The 17,602-nt window shown below is 39.0% G+C and overlaps 1 protein-coding gene across 5 annotated transcripts in view; it reads left to right on the plus strand.

Annotated features, from left to right (window-relative positions):
• The window catches only part of LOC143171988 (very long chain fatty acid elongase 7-like), a 36,441-nt gene that overhangs the window by 13,145 nt on the left and 5,694 nt on the right, over positions 1-17,602 (plus strand). For 3 of the 5 annotated variants that reach the window (XM_076361184.1, XM_076361182.1, XM_076361183.1), the window contains exons 2-6: positions 8,423-8,516; positions 10,867-11,057; positions 13,471-13,551; positions 13,962-14,018; positions 15,783-15,888. In XM_076361184.1, the coding sequence (XP_076217299.1) occupies positions 8,453-8,516; positions 10,867-11,057; positions 13,471-13,551; positions 13,962-14,018; positions 15,783-15,888 (499 nt within the window). In that variant the 5' untranslated portion in view covers positions 8,423-8,452. Of the gene's footprint in view, positions 1-8,422; positions 8,517-10,550; positions 10,688-10,866; positions 11,058-13,470; positions 13,552-13,961; positions 14,019-15,782; positions 15,889-17,602 lie in introns of those variants that run through there. The other 2 variants (XM_076361186.1, XM_076361187.1) reach the window with 2 other exon arrangements.

A 17,602-nucleotide genomic window follows, 5' to 3' on the forward strand; every position in this document is an offset into this window, starting at 1 on the left:
GAGGTAGGCAACACTTCAGCCCATACGAATTGATGTATGGACGACCGTACCAAATGCCTGGACTGCCAGGAGAGATGCGAATACAAGGGGAGAATGATGCAAGAAATTACTTGATTGCTCTTGGGAAAGTTTTACAAAAACTAAATAAATATGTAGTCTTGAATAAACCTCTAGGTCTTGATTCCCCAGCGCATCCATTCCAGCCCGGAGATTGGGTATACATTAAATCATGGACTTCTGAACCACTACAAGAAAAATGGAAAGGACCATTTCAAATCTTGTTAACTACACATACAGCAGTTAAACTAGAAGGAAAAGGACCGTGGATTCACTACTCTCGAATTAAGAAAGCTCCTGTAGAATGGAAAGTGGAATCAAGATCACCTCTTCGACTAGTAGTTAAGAGAATATCTGGGAGTAATAGAACTTAATTCAATCTATGGTAGCAGCAGTTATAAGAGAAGGGGAAGAGGGCACCTTACCCACCGAAATTCGAAAGGTAATTTGGGATAATGCAACTAAATTTGAGAAAGAATTCCAATCCTGGTGGTACTTAGTTAATTTCACTTTTGATCCCATCAACAATAAGGCCACAGCTTTTGTCTTAACAATTCACAATGCTTCAGTATACACCATATACCCAATCATTGCATTAGGATTAAATCACAATGGAACTATACTCTATCCATCAGAACATAGAGTATGAGCCCAACAGAATGGAAACAAATGGCAAACTGTTGATGTTAACGCATGTGTTGTACGGGAACAGCAAGGATTTATTTGTGAGAGTAACACCAATAAAGCCCAAGACATTTGTCTTGACACTGAACAAAGTGTTTGTCACTTTGAAATACATCCTGATGAGACACCTAACACTATACTCATATATATTGGAAAAGGATGTGTTTGTATGAGAACCCCTTGTGACTGTATATTTGTGGATAGCGTTACTGTAGATACAAGCAATCACTCAAATATTTGTGTCTGTAACTTTACTAACATTATAGGATGCGACTTTAATTATTCAGCTCCTGTTACATCTTATCAATTACTGCAATCTAATTATACATTGAGTGAAGATTTATTACCTACCCCCATCGGAATGGATCTCACATTGGTGAAGAAACTACTGCAACATAATGACCTGTGTCAATTACTAGAACGGGCCCAAGACAATGGACGCAAAACTCTAATCACCGTTCACCATGATACAGAAGAGATACACCATGTCTTGGAAAGAGTAAAGAAGGATGGAGAACACCACTGGTGGGAAACTCTTCTTGGATGGTCACCGACTGCAACGGGAGTGTTTAACCTTATGCTTCATCCAATTATAGTCTTACTAACTCTAACTGTAGTATGCCTGTTACTTGTAGTTATATTGTATACAAAGGTTTGGTACATGATGAAACGAATAACCCAACTTGACATATACTAACCCTGTCTACTATAGCTTTGTCAACTCTCTTAATGAGATGAGGATTGTAGCTTGCTAGCTACGAATCCTCAAAAGAAAAGGAGGGATTGATACCGAGTACAAAGGAATATTGAAGAGACATCTGGTTCTCTTCACTGGACATAATGTAGCCAAGCTTGACATATTCTCTGAATAGATAAGCCAAACATTCAGTAGGGGTTTACTCTGTGCAGTAGGGGTATACTCTCTGGATAGATAAGCTAAACATTCAGTAGGACAGAAGACCTTGAAACTTTGTAGATAAGAAAGTGATGCTGAAGACAGCTAGTTTGTGAAGGTAAAAGTGTGCAAACCGAGCCAAAGAACGAACTGTGCATGCGCAAGAACTGAGTTCAACTAGCAGTCATGGTGAGGAAGACTATCGACGACCACCAGAGGACCCTGAAAGACCACCAATGGACATAAGAGCGCATGTGTAAAGACTTTTACATATGTTAATGAACTAACATTAATATGTTAATCATGCCTCGGAAAACTAATGAATATGTATATTTTGACTGTACTTAACTCCTATAGTTAAGCAGCTCGGCGCGCACATTAGGTGGAGTGATCCCCTGTGCGTCCGGCGCCGCAATAAAGAATGCCTGCTTTCTAAAACTCCAAATTGAGTCTTAGAGAGTTTTTCATCTGCCGACTTACGGTAACAAGATAAAAACAGTTTAATAATTGAAATAGAATAAAACCCTAATGATAATAATAAAAGAATATACAAAGCAAGTGATGCACAATGCAATTGCTCACCACCCGCTGACCGATGCCCAGCCAGTCCCCAAGCAGCGGCTCCCCCAGCCAGCTTTCCCCCAGTTTATATACTGAGCACGACATCACATGGTATGGAATATCCCTTTGGCCAGTTTGGGTCAGCTGTCCTGGCTGTGCCCCCTCCCAGCTTCTTGTGCACCTCCAGCCTTCTCAGTCGGTAGAGCATGGGAAGCTGAAAAGTCCTTGACTTAGTGTAAGCACTACTTAACACACCGATGTTTTAGTTGTTGCTATCAACATTATTCTCATCCTAAATCCAAAACACAGCACTATACCAGCTACTAGGAAGGAAATTAACTCTATCCCTGCTGAAACCAGGACACCAACTTAGGCTGATGTAGTTTCACCAGCATTTCTTTTATCCTGAGTGCTTTTGCCCTTGTGTCACCTTTCTGTTATGCTGGTATAACCCTTGGTGAAGGTCAGTGCTGAAGTGCACTGAGGAATTGGTCTGGGTTAAAAATACCCTTTCCTTTTCTACGGGACTGTCTCCCACGCCTTGGATCTGTTTCCCAGTCTGTTTTATTATGCAGCCAAAAAACAGTTGTTCCAGCACAAGTCAAGGGTGATGTGGGAGCAGGTATGAGTAATGGGGGGAGAGGTTGATTAAAATGACATTGGTACCATTAAAAGCGCTCTTATAATTGCAAACTTACCCTGTAAACAGTCAGACTTGCTCTGCTCAAGCAGGCTATACTCAAGAGAAGCTGCTTGTAGCAGCTTTATGAATTCCTACATGCTGCCTGCGTATGTTTAATTTTATTGTGAATTCTTTGTAGTTTGGATTGTCTTTTATATTGATATGGTGCCTTGCACATTGGGCCCCGTGCCTGGAACCTCTATTCAAAGTCTCCCTCCCCCTCCCCCCCTAAGTTAGGATTTGTGTTTTAAAATGGACTGACTTCAAAGACAAAGTTTAAAATTTAATCGAGGTAACGACTAACTTATACATCTCTCAAAACTTGGAAATTTCTCCAAATACCTCTGTTGCGTAGAGTTGCCTTGCCTGCCTTCTGTCACTCACTTGGGCAGAACTGTCAACTAACAGGATGTATTGGGTTTGCGTGGCAAGGTTTTGGTAGCAGGGGGGGCGCTACAGGGGTGGCTTCTGTGAGAAGCTGCCAGAAGCTTCCCCCATGTCCGATAGAGCCAGTGCCAGCTGGCTCCAAGATGGACCCGCTGCTGGCCAAGGCTGAGCCAATCAGCGATGGTGGTAGTGCCTCTGTGATAACATATTTAAGAAGGGGAAAAAAACCTGCTGTGCAACAGCAGCCAGAAGAGAGGAGTGAGAATATGTGAGAGAAACAACTCTGCAGACACCAAGGTCAGTGAAGAAGGAGGGGGAGGAGGTGCTCCAGGCGCCGGAGCAGAGATTCCCCTGCAGCCCATGGTGAAGACCATGGTGAAGCAGGCTGTCCCCCTGCAGCCCATGGAGGCCCACAGTGGAGCAGATATCCACCTGCAGCCTGTGGAGGACCCCATGCTGCAGTAGGTGGATGCGCCCGAAGGAGGCTATGACCCCGTGGGGAGTCCATGCTGGAGCAGGCTCCTTGGCAGGACCTGTGATCCCGTGGGGGACCCACGCTGGAGCAGTCTGTTCCTGAAGGACTGCACCCTGTGGAAAGGACTCATGCTGGAGCAGTTCGTGAAGAACTGCAGCCCCGTGGGAAGGACCCATGTTGGAGAAGTTCGTGAAGGACTGTCTCCTGTGGGAGGGACCCCACGCTGGAGCAGGGGAAGAGCATGAGGAGGAAGGAGTGGCAGAGACAACACGTAATGAACTGACTGCAACCCCCATTCCCCGTCCCCCTGTGCTGCTCAGGGGGAGGAGGTAGAGAATTGGGGAGTGAAGTTGAGCCCAGGAAGAAGGGAGTGGTGAGGGGAAGGTGTTTTTAGATTTGGTTTTATTTTTCATTACCCTACTCTGACTTCTGATTGGCAAATTAAATTAATTTCCCCGAGTCGAGTCTATTTTGCCTGTGATGGTAATTGCTGAGTGATCTCCCTGTCCTTATCTCGACCCACGAGCCTTTTGACGTATTTTTCTCCCCCTGTCCATCTGAGGAGTGGGAGTGATAGAGCGGCTTTGGTGAGCACCTGGCATCCAGCCAGGGTCAACCCACCACACAGGAACAGTGTTTACAAGCAATATTAACAAAAAGAAAAGGCCACCTAATGCTAAGCAGGATGTAGCCAACCTGCCTGTGAGACGAATCTTTCCAAAAACAGGTTGTGTGGTTGAGAGAAGGCATAAAGGATGGGGAAGGTGATGGAAACTCCTCTCAGGGAAATCTGTAACAACAGGTGACGCCCAGCTACAGTTTAAAACTTTGTTGCAGAATATAGGCGAGTAATCAATCTAATGTAATAGGCAGTTTGTATGATTGCCATGTGGCATAAGGGAGTAATGTAGTTAAAAGAACTGCAATTATGTAAGCACACAGCCTTGGGAAATAGGAAGGGTAGAGCTGGTATTTTCCAGGTAAAGCTAGAGATACCATCTGTGAAATGTCCTGATTTAATTACCTTCTGAACTTCAAGAGCAGAATTAACAATAGTATACTAAGTGATTCTGAAACATTAAAGTTTCATAACTGTGCTTGAATATGTAAGCCAGTATTACTGCCATTTCTTAAGCTATCATTTTGAAATCAGACCTGCGTGGGTCAATGCTTTCTGCAGGCTCTCCCCATTTTGCTGTGGGCTCTGTGGGATGGAGGGTCCACCCATTGTTACCTGCCTGCCAGGCCCAGAGGGTGATGCTCCAGAACCTTTGCTTTTTGAATCTGCCTTGAGTGGAAATTATCCCATTGAATTTTGTACTGTATTGTCATATTCTCCTGTCTTTTGCTAAGAGGTCCCTGTAAAAGTAGCTTGTCTGTCTTTCTAATAATTAGCTTTGCTCTCTAATGCAGATTCTTAACGTGTTTTAAGTTCCCACTGAGTTTTAGAATTTGTTTTCTGGAGTGACAAAGCTTATGTTAGATTGTTTCATTTTGCTTGGGTTTATGTCAAGTTCTTTTGTTTGCTTGTTTTGTTTAGTAGCCATCAAAATAAAATGTTTGTTGTAAAATTACTATTTAAAAGCAAATCTTTATCTGTTTTAATATTTAAAAACTACGTAGGGGGAATAAATGAGCATCAAGAATGGCAAATATCTTTCATGTGGGTTAAGCAAAGGAATGTGAGAAACTTCTTGTTCTCATTTAAAAATAAGGAATGTTTGAGGCATACCAGTAATTCCCATTACAAGAATCACTAATAGTTTTGTGTACTAACAGAACTTGAGCACTTCCAACAACTTATTACCTACTACTTGTCATCGTGAGGCATTCTCATATGGTTTGTTGTGGTATTTGTGGCATTTTTGGCTGGTGTAAATGATCTTATCCACCCTTGCCTCTCCAGTAAAGGTAATGGTCTGACTAAAATTGGTTCTGCCAAGCCGTATGCTTTAACTCAGCTGCAGTTAGTGGGCTCTTTCAGCTGTCTGCTGAGCTGCAGGAGACCAGAGGCCAGCAAATGACTTTGATCTTTTGACACACCCCTTTCCATCATTTGCCTCACACCCCCTATTTTTATAATGATGAAGACACATTTGTTTAAAGGTGTCTTCAGAAATGATATTAGTACAGCTGGCTTGAACCTAGGTGCACAGTATTACTTCCATTGACATTTTTAAATAAAGGGGAAAAAAAAGAGAGAAAAATAGCGCTCATTTCTTTCTAAGAGTTGAGTACCTTGCATATGTTTTTGAGGTGATTTCAGTGCTTGTTTCCTGAATGCGTGTGCTTCAGAGGACTGCCTCTATGTTCTTTAGAACTTTTCAATCTGGGCAGACTGAACTTATATGACTGCGTTTTTTAAAGTTTATGTAAATTACTTCCAATATGTCATTTAAAATAGCCTAATTTTGAAAATTAATCTGCTAGTGTGACTTCCCTAATTTTGAGAGAGTTTGCTACAATCTAGACACTGTATTTTAAAAAGAAAAATCCCTACTGCTAGTGCATTTTAGTTGCATTTTTTTTAATTTTGTTACAAGCAGAAAGTGGAACACTGGAAATAAAAGTGCTGATGTGCTGATTCTGTAAGTACCTTAGTAGGTATGTAGACTAAATGTATATATTCCTGACTGAACTGTGGCTATACAAATGCTTAATGTGCAGATGAGTTTACAGCATGAAGAACTAAAGCTGTGTATTTAACAAATGGCTTTCTCTGCCCCCAAGTCTTTGTCCCTTCAGGCCAAATATTTCTAGTCTCACATTTAGAGGATAAGTTCTGTAGACTTCCAATCTTCCATAATGTTTGGCGGTTTTGATTATGGTCAAAGCGTTATCAGATTACTTCTTAACATGGTTGTACTGTGAAAAAGCAATCTTTCAAAAATGTTGTTTGTTTTTGGTTTTTTTTGCTGAAGCACAAGCTAGTAGTTATCTTGTGTGTGGGTATGTAGGGGTTTTTTACTCTTCTATTTAAAAAAAAAAAAAGGCGCCTCAGTCGTATTTTTTTCCCCAGTATGTATGAATTTGTGTGAAGTAAGTGTAACAGGATAAGACAAAATACCTTCCATGCTGCCATTAACCCTACTTGTAGGTAGTTAACAAACAAAAAAATTCTGAAAACCTAACATTAATGCAAACAATTGTTCATAGAAATGGATTTACAAAGGAAAACTAGGTAGCTAATTAAGTTAAGAAAATAAGTAGAATTGTAAAGCATATTGAAAGTAAAGTAGTAGTGTTGTATACAAAAGTTGATTTTGTGACATTGAGTTGGGAAACGCTGATGCTGGAGGATGATATTTCTGGAAGATGTGAACTTTAAAGAGACTTGCAGAGGGAATATTTTCTGAACAAGAAATTGATGGTAGTTTCAAATGTACAGACACATGGGACAGGAGTGCAAGCAAGAAAACAAGTGGGTAGCAAAATGAGAATTGGGAAGAGATAGATCAGATGAACTCTAATGAAGGCAGGCTTGTCTGTGTTGCATCTTGTGATGAAGGGTGGGTGTAGTGTACTTTGAGGTGCCTAAAAACTCCTGTGAAATGGTGGTGAACAGGAGGTACTTGTAGAAGTGGAGATAAGGGTGAAATTATTTTGCAGGAGTGTTAAGGTGAGAACAAATGAGAAGATGATAGTGGAGAGATCTGAGGAGTGAGCGGAGAGATGCATTACCATCAAGAGGGCAGAACTGGCTCTCCAAAGCTGCAGCTAGCTTAGTCTGGAAGAGGTGGAGAAGGGCAGCTAGAGGAAAGGAGCTGGTTATCGAGGTGTGCTGCAGCCTGGACTAACAAAGGTGAATACAGTGTGAAGATTGCACAGGGGTATGGAGAGAAATTGTATGGCAAAGTGAGACACTGAGTGGGAATAGGAGAGGCACCATTCAAATGTGTTGGGATTTTTAAAAAGTATTTTCTAGGAGGAATGAGGCAAGGGAAGGGCTGATAAGTACTTGATTTTGGAGCAAAAATCAGTATTCATATAAGTATACTTCTTTGTTTTACATATGTGGGTGGTGCTGCATGCAAACTGGATGTGCTGGATAATTTTTGTGAGTTAATGGTATTACTGGTGGTACTATGACACTTCATGATCTTGAAGTGGAAACAGTTGATTCATCAGAGTGATTTGCGTACTAATTATAACATAGCTAATTATTGTATTTAAAAGGAGTATGCAGACATATTGGCACCTTTCTTCCCTCCCACCTACCTTAGAAATACTTCTTAGTTAGAAAATTAAAGTTTTCAGTAGTAAATGTTGCAAAGCTGAACTTCTTCACATATCAGTGAGTTGGACTTTAAATGGAGATGACAATAAAAATGAATTTAAGCAGCTGCTCTTTATTTATATTTTCCCCTTAACTGTAACTGTTAACCACAGCATGGTTTCTTGAGATAATGCTTTATGGCATGGAAGCACCTCGGTTTGGTATGTAGAGATTACAAAACCATATTGTTGTGCATAATGGCTCAGCTATAAATTTAGCATCAAGCATAGTGCGATGTGGTCAACTAACGCTCCCTGATCTGTATTTCACATGTGGTGCTCTGTTAACCCTCTCCATATTTTTTTTTCATTTTGTTTCCTGAAAATCTTTTCCAAAGCACTTTATTGACCTTTGTTTTATTAATTACAAAACCCCATATTTCTGTTTTGTTTTGTTTTCCTGCAGGCAGCATCATAAAATCTTAATCAAGTGAAAATGGCCTTTAACAATCTGACATCAAAGGCTGTGCTACTGTATGATGAATGGATTAAAGATGCCGGTGAGTCATTTAAGTCTAAAATTTATTAACTTTCAATAATTTTGAATAGCAATGTGTACCTATTCTAGGTGTACTGTTTATCAACTTAAAGTAGCTTTGTCTTCCTGTAAATGTTTCTAAGACTTGTCAGGTTACTTATTGACGTTTTTAACTTTAAAGAACAGACTAGTTTCTGCATTTTAAAAAAAGGAAGAAACAAAACTCAGCTAATTTATGTGTATAACCCCAGACTAAATAAAAGGGCAGATGGTGATTCTTCTGTAAGAGTTTCTGGCTTGCCTGAATATATAGTTTACGGTTTTTTTCTGTGCTACTGAATGTAAAGCTTTAACTTTTTTTCCATTACTGAACAGTGGTATTTTATCAGTTAATTGAGCTAGGTGCATGGTGTTACTGTATTTTGCTTTTGCAAAGTAAAAGAAATAAAAACCCTGATGAGTTATAGTATCTTGAAATTAATCCTCAGAGTAATTCACTCTATCACAGTCCTTTTGAAAAGGAATGTTAGTCTCTTGTTGCAGCTGGTATGAGGATATTAAACATGCTTTGTTTTAACATTGTTGTTCTGTAGTTCTGCACACATGCTTACCAAAAAATGACAGAGAAGATCTCAAGTTTAGGGTTAAAACCGATCTGTCTTGGTGGCATCCCTGAGTGTTCCTCACCATGGTAGGCACATAGTGACAGGGATCAGCTGATTCCTGGGGAAAACTTGAGAAGCAGTTACGGTTTGATCAATAAAATTACTAATTTATCTTTTCCAGTATAGCTGAATACAATTTCTCTTGTTCTGTAGTACCACAACATGCGAGAAGGGAGTTTTATCAGTATGACTTGTGTGGGTAAAGTGGATTGGGATGGAGCTGGGTGATGGAGCATTTTCTCTGCAGTGTCCATGACTTCAGAATTTGAATCCCTCGTCTCTCTGCCTACCAGTGCTTGTATTTGGCATCTTGTAGCATACTGTTAGTGGCTGGACGTGGTTTCCTCAGGATCAAGCTGGGAAGACCAATGGGAAAGTTTTGGTAGTGTCAGTGCAAGGAGCGGATGCAGAAAAAGCAGTCAGTTGTGAAGAGCTGGTGATTCTCTTGCAATGCAACACATAGAGATTTCATTTTTTAGCTAATGCCTAGTGCTGTAGTTCACAATCCTTGTTGGTCTGTGGGCAGCAGCACTGGGCACGTTACAGGCTGTGTGCAGCATTATAATGTGCTTTCCTCCTCAATCTGTTTTAAAACTTCCAATGGCTGTAAATATCAGAGGGTCTCATGGGCAATGTGTTACTTGAACGCCATGGGTTGAAGATCACTGACTTAAGACAATTGGCCATGAATTAAACATTTAACAAAAACTCAAGTGGTGTAATTTCACCCACAAAATACAGCAGCAAACCATGAAAGCAGCAGTTTACTGAGTCAACAGTTAAATTTGAGGTAATTCGGAAACAAATCTTCTAAAAGTCAGTTTATAAAAATAATTTTTTAAAATTACACTAAGTTTGTGTTATTTCTCCTGCTTATGGAGAAACATTGAAGTCTTTGATAAGCTGGGACTCGGTGATGAACCACAGAAGGGTGCAGCGGAATCATGGTGAAGCTTAGAGGGAACGTCTGCCAGCCTCAGCTGCAGGGAGAGGGAGCGGGGCATGTGTAGGAGAAGGACTCTCTCTGCAATAGTTCTATCTGGGATAACTAGAGAGAAACGTGCAACAGCTTTGCCATTTGGAGGTTTTTAATATGAAAGTGTGTGTTTTATGGTGCTGTGAAAGTGGTGACGTGTCTGGACTGAATAGGCACAAGCCTCAAGAACTAAGCTTGAATACCAACTGATGGGACAGAATGTCTTCTGACTTCAAAATCCCCATACTTACTATGTCTAACACCGTACTGCTTCTAAAGCTCGAGGATCTTGAAAAGTGGGGCTACTCCCTGTCTGTGACTTGAACTTGTTCATGCTTTTCCAGAAGAATGAAGCCTCACTTGGAAATGCAGCCTCAGTGATCTGCTTGCGCGTTGCCTTCCTATGCTGCCCTCTGAGCCGTGTTCATGTGTGAAAATGCAGACTTTTCATGAGGGAGAGCTCTAGACCGAAAATCGAGTTGCTCATGATTCTGTGTCTCCTCTTCATTATGTGTGAAGAATTGATGCAGAAAGAAGCGTAGAATGCTACAGGTGCTAAATCTTGTTATTCAGTTGGTACACATTTGAGGTGAATGGACTCTGAAACTTGATCAGTGACAGCAAAACCTAAACCGTTAAGAATTAAGTACCTTTCTGTAGCTGTTTTAGGATTTAGTAAGTATTGGAAAGATCTGATTTTTTTTTTTTTTCTTTCCCCTCCCTTCCTCTAGATCCAAGACTGGAAGGCTGGCCACTCATGTCTTCACCTTTTCCAACAACCATTATCATTGGAACCTACATTTATTTTGTCACTTCCTTAGGACCCAAACTCATGGAAAATAAAAAACCTTTTGAACTCAGGCAGATAATGGTGCTTTATAATTTTAGTGTGGTAACCTTCTCTTTATATATGACTTATGAAGTAAGTTCTACTTTTATTTGTAACATATTTATATATTTTGTGTCTCTAACTATCTTCATACCAACTTTTAATAAATTTATTAATATAATTCCCACTCTGCAATTCTCAAAAAAACTATTATTCTGATTGTCGTAATTATATTCCTCCAAGCTGTATGCTAAACTAATTGAGCTGATACTTGGGGAAAAAAAAGGGAATAAGTCATACGTAGAAAGACAGATTGTAAAATATTTTATGTGCCATTATATATAATTTAAAAAAATTAAAAATCCTCATATGTACTTAATTTCCCTGGGTTGTAGCAGGTAAGGTAGACTACATGTTTTTCTTTGTTGTAATTATTTCTGTCCTACTACATGATACTCAACACTGTTTCAAACACTGTATATAGAGTATGTTTACTATAGAATAATCTTCAGTTAGATCTGCCTTTTAAATTACAGAAGTTAATAAGATCCAATTTGGGGATCTTCATCCTTAAAAAACCAAACCAAACCAAAAAAACAACAAACCAACAACAAAAAAACCCTCAAAAAACAAACCATGAAGATCTTTAGCATTGATTTTTATCTCCTCTCCTCCCCCCCCCCCCCCCCCCCCGTAAATGCTCTTTCTCTCAAAAGGAATGTTGAGATTTTGCTGTGGTTCATAGCTCAAGCAAATGTTAGACTTTAAGACTGGAAAGCCTGATGAGTTGTATAGGGTTATGGGTTGAATGACCTAAAAATCCTTAACCGTGAATGGCATAGACTACGTAGAAGCTTTAATTTAGAACCTTAAACCTGAAGATAGCTAATATCTGTTGTTTCAGGGTTTTTTGGTGGTGGTGATGTTTTGTGTTTGGGTTTGTTTTTTGTTTTTTTTTTAAAGTGTAGCTATTTAACAGTAGTATTATGTGAATGATAGCCTTATACATTTGCTTGGTGAAGCATCACTATGCTAGTAGTACTGACCCTCTTTGTGTTAAATCTGGCTATGTGGCTCTTCCAGGTTTGGCAAATGGGTAATGAAAAGTTGTCAGATTATCCTGCCAAATTGGCAGGATACCTTTCTGTTACCTCAGTTTGCATAAATTTCATCATGAGTTACAGTGAACTGCTTGACATTTCTTTTAACAGCACTCTAAAGGCAGTGCAGCAGCAGCTACTTCATGTCATGACTGTTGTGTGGAAAGCTATAAGTGGTGGGCAAGATGCATACGTTTGCTATTTAGACTTTGTTTTGAAAAATCACCAAACTTCCTCATGTGATTTGGTGATAAGTTTTGGTTATAACCCTCAAACTAAAAAAAATTAAATTTCTTTTAGTGTCTGATACTAACACAGTATTCAATTAATCTGCTATCAAGACTTCTATTTTACAATTTCATGAAAGAACGCATAGATAGAGCTTAACAGATTGAATCTCTGCTATTGTCTGGCTCTCAGCAAAAAGCTGATTCTTTCCCTCTTTGGATCTAAGCCATTTTGTGGGTGCTTTAGTATTGTGCTGTCTTGATGGTGTTTCAAATCTTGTTTCATTTAAGCAACTGATTCTTTTAGGAAGTTAAACATCTATTGCAGTCACAGACTAAAACCCTCCATCTGTTGAGAGCTGAACCTCCTATCATGCATGAGTGAATGATGATGATCAATCGATGAGAAGTACTTTTTAAACAGGTGTAAAATACAGTAGTCCTAGAGGCTGGCCAGCAAATGAGCCAAATGTAATATTAACAATGTTGCTCTTGTCTGGGTTCTAATATATTCCAAGAGAAAGGATTAAATGATACTTATTACATATAGTCCTTTGGTCCTGTACATGTGCTCTTGATTATAAAACCCTAGCTCCTCATCCCTGATATCAGTGAAAGACTAATTGAATCGTGCAGTTCAACTAAGCAAAATTTTAGAAACTATTATACTAAAAATATAGTGCGTATTGATTTGTTCCTCATCTTTAATGATACTAAGCCATATTTTTCTGTTGTGCTGGTTTTCTTTCAGTATTAAGATGTTGTGCTGGTTTCTTTTCAGTATTAAGATGTTTGTCTGTGATGACAATTTTAAAAAAATTTCAAAATGGTTGATTTGTTTTTGTGGTCTGATTTATACAGTAAGTTGCTTTTCTAACATTGGTTTTGAGATGCAGCTGTTTCTCCTCTTCGGTTACTAATGTTGAGATAATGGGTGTAGGAAGAAAGTTCTTGTCCATAGGTGTGGTCCTGGAATTAGAAATTCATTAATCTGCAACAGCAAAGGATTTTATGGTAGCTAGCCCACACAGAGGTAGATGACTGGCAAGGTTGCTGATTCAACAAGTTTTTAATACTGTTTTCCCCTCATGCTTAGTGATTGCAAAAGTAGTCTGAAATTAATGATTTTTTTTCAAAAGACAAAGTAAATCTTTGCCCTTTCCCTTTTCTTTGCTCCAGTTTCTTATGTCGGGTTGGGCCACAGGGTACTCATTCCGGTGCGATATCGTTGACTACTCGAGGTCACCTACAGCTCTAAGAGTGAGTTGCCAAATGCAAGGCCGAATTGTTATGCTACACTGACTTTATTTTTGGAAATGCTTTTTGAACAACCAAACGCACTGCTGTAGAGTGGAATGCAGTAAATGGAAATGCCCTCTTGCATAATGTAGAGCATGAGAGTTAACTGGAGGGGTTGATTGGGAAAAAGAAAGAGGCAACGTATTTGTTGGCTTGTTCATCTTGGTTTTAACATTCCTTCAGGATTAAAGAATGTTTTGTGTTTTTAAAGAAAAACCAAACAAACTATACATTTAAATATTTATGTCAACCTTGTGACACCACTTACTCATCCCAATACTTTCCTTTTATATAGTTACTTATTTTTCCTGCAGCTGTTTAGTTTTATTTGACTATTATGATTTGACAATTTCTGGTTTTTACTCTTGCAGATGGTACGAACTTGTTGGCTTTACTACTTTTCCAAGTTCATTGAATTATTAGACACTGTAAGTATTTGTAGCCTAATAAAAGAAGTAGTGATATTTCTTTTTCACAGTAGAAGAACTGGTGCTGTTGGGGGCTGAGGGCGTAAATTGTTCGGTATTTAGCCCTCCAGCCTTCAATTACTGGAATACCATCAAGGTGTTTACCCTTATTATCTCTTCTCATCTTATTGTCCCATTACACTGTCATTTCTTAATTATCAGGAAAATTGTTAATGAGAGAACACACCCTGAAAAAATTTAGGAAGCCCTGATAACTTGTCTGTTTAACAGCTGAATGCACTAACCTGTTGTGCTATGGCAATGCTTGTCTCAACACTGCAGATAAAAAATGGTGTTGATCATGTTGAATTTTTTTCCATGTCATCTTCAGATTTTATCTTCCACATTTGGAATATTTGCATCAGCAGCTCTGAATACAGCATAAATTGCCCTACTTACTTGCTCTAAATTCCTGTGCATGCCTTGGTGGTCATGACTATAGATGTGTTTGATATCAGGCCAACACTCTAAGCTGTTTCAAAGAAAGTCTGAGCAGCAATGCATTAAAGAAGAATGCAGACCTCACCGCCAGCAGCCATCTGCCTTCCCCTCTTCCCAAGACTGACATCTAGTATGGTTGGTTTAGCTATTCTCAAACCAGCTTCTGAGTGTTGGAATCAGCTGTGATTTCATTTGCCTTATTGTGTGTGGGGCACAATAGTGGTGATTCAGGAGCTGACTCATGAGCAGTTAGGATGTTCTACACCCTGCAAGCAGAGTTAGCCATCTAACTTTCATCTGCAAATACTCCTGATTCAACACTGGAAGATCTTACTGACTGGGCCAAATGGAATGGTAATGGAAGGGCCAGGAATGCTAAAACTGGAAAAGCCTGATCAGTTTAGTCCTCTCTTTACCTCTACTACCCACTGGTTAGATTGCTGCTTTTTAATTAGTCCTGGGCCTGAAAAAATTGGTTGGGTTTTTTTGTTTTGAGTTTGTTTTTTAATTTGTTTTGTTTGAATCCATCCAATTAGGTACCTGTTTCTCAGAAGCTTTTTGGGTTTATTGCAAAAGTAATTTCTTAGCTGTATTTGTCAGCTGTTTCCAAATGTTTTTCCTGGCACACCAGACTTTTTTTTCTTCTGTGTTCCTTTCCTTGCCGTCTGATACTACACTTCATATGACCTGACTTCTCCTTACACAGTTTTCTTGCTCTGTCTTCCCTTAACACTTCCCTCGATGTCTGTCCTTTAAAATGTGGCCTGTCAATATTCATTAAGAATACCTACATTTATTCTGTCCAATTTTGCCTTTTTCCAAGGGTAGCTAAGTCAGTGTTCATAATAGTGCTATTTCTCTAACTTAATATTTTCTCCTGTCTGTATCTGTTGCTAGTCCTTCGGTTAATTTTCTCAAATGGCTTTGCCTTAGTAGTTCAGGGGACTTAAAATCTGATGCTTCTAGATACTTCTCAATCCAAGCAAGTCCATCTTATGCTGTCTGTTGCACGCATAGGTGATGGCTCAACCTTGGACATTTGCTTTCAAAGCTTGCCATGGCTTTTGAGACTCCACAGGTGGATTTTACATACTGGTTTAATTTTTTTGAAAACTACTCTGCATATCCAGAGCCTCAGTTTCCCTTCTTCTCCCAAGACTGCAACTGTGAAGAATTTTTAAATGTGTAGTAGTAAGCAACCAGCACTGATGCATACAGTTTTCTGTAAGTATGTTTGGCTTGATTATCTCCTGTAACATTCTGTTCATTAAAAATCTGTTTCAGATATTTTTTGTGCTGCGTAAGAAAAACAACCAAGTTACATTCCTGCATGTCTTTCATCATTCCATCATGCCATGGACCTGGTGGTTCGGAGTCAAATTTGCTGCAGGTAGTGGAGAGACAGTTTAAGTTGTACATATCTGCTGGTAGTAAAAGTTAACTATGCTAGACAAAAATATTTAAAGAACAGAATTAAAAATCTTGCGAACATCAATGTTTTTAAATTTAGATGTCTGCGGTATTTCATGGAACATCTGAGATCACCATACATAATAATTATTTAAGTGGGTGGAGAGTACTAATTTTTCCTATTTGACAGCATTTTGTGCAATGTTGGTTTCTTGTAAGGGGAAGAAGGTGCAGAGGAGAGGTGTATGTAAGCAAAGAGCATTATTACATGAAAAAGAGATATGACTGCAAAATCAGAAGTACTAGGGGAGAAGTATGAGGCAGATACTCTGTTGAAACTACTTCGAAGGCATTTGTCCCCCTGAAACGTAAGAATTGAATTGGAGGGGAGGACTGTGTTCTCATTGTTCTTACCATCCTTTGTTTTGCCTGTTTAAGAAATTATTCAGGCTTTGTTGCAGTTATTTTTACTGGCCTTAGGTAGCATAATTGGGGCTTATTTACATCTAATACTTTGGCTTTCTCAAAACTACAGAGATATTTTCTGGACCTTATTTATTACAGAAATTTATTTGAATTGTAATGAATTGAAAGTCTTTGTCCACTTCTAGCTTACCTTCACTTTCTCCTTTCCTGCTCTGTGTGTCTATGTATGCATCTTTCTATGCTATAGTATTAGTGTGCAACACTATAGCTTGCCATAAGAATAGCCCGGTAAGCATGGAGTGGAGAAATGCACAGTCATTTAGCAGTACATCTCTAGGAGGGTGTGGGGTTTTTTAGGAGTTTCTACCAAGAAAGAGGGGGTTTTGTACATGTTCTTTCACTCGTGTCCTCTGGCATTTTTTTTTTTCTCCCAGAAAATCAGTGACAAATTGATGAAGAGAACTATTGCCTATTAAATCAGATCTGTTAGTGCCTGTTTTATGAATACAAAAATAAGCCCTGAAAGCAGTCCAGAAGATTTGTAGATGGGGTCTCTTGAACATGTTCTGTGTGCAGATTTTCCTAGTGTATAAAAGGATATACTTCTGCTGTATTTGTTGAGTTTCTGTTATTAGGAAGCTGGTGTCTTGATCATGTCTTAAATGTTGATGAGTAACTGGTATTTTAAGTTAATGATGAAATTGTGAATAGTTTCTCAGCATACAGTTCAGTATGTTTATAGATTTGCAAAGAATCCCAGCAACTAACAGTCCCTCCTCTTCAACCTTGAAAAGTTTCCATTTATAGGTGATTAACTTTCTGCCTTTTATCTGGACATTGGATCAGTATACCAGATACAGGCTTCTGATTTTGCATCAGATTCAAATTTCCCATGTGATAATTTGACAAATACTTTCAGCAAAGTGTGCAAGATCTGATTTTTCCTCTGCTCGTAATAGTCCCTCATACTCATGAAGAGCTGTGTTTATTCCTACAACTCTATTGCTTATCTTTATACTAATCTTTCCAAATATTGATCTGTTTGATAACTTAAATTTTTTTCTAAGAATTTGTCCTGCTGATGATTATCTTGTATTCAGTTTCATCACTGTTTATCCTTCCTTCTAAATAGTGGCATTAATCAAGTTTTCAACCTGTTTTTAAAAAACAACACATTTGTGAAAGGAGATGCTGATATTTTTCTCTGATCTGATATAAACAGGGAATTGTAAGATGGTGCTTATGTATGGTGTTGCTTTTTGGAGCAT

Source organism: Aptenodytes patagonicus, chromosome W (assembly GCF_965638725.1).
Source record: "Aptenodytes patagonicus chromosome W, bAptPat1.pri.cur, whole genome shotgun sequence".
Lineage (NCBI taxonomy): Eukaryota > Metazoa > Chordata > Aves > Sphenisciformes > Spheniscidae > Aptenodytes > Aptenodytes patagonicus.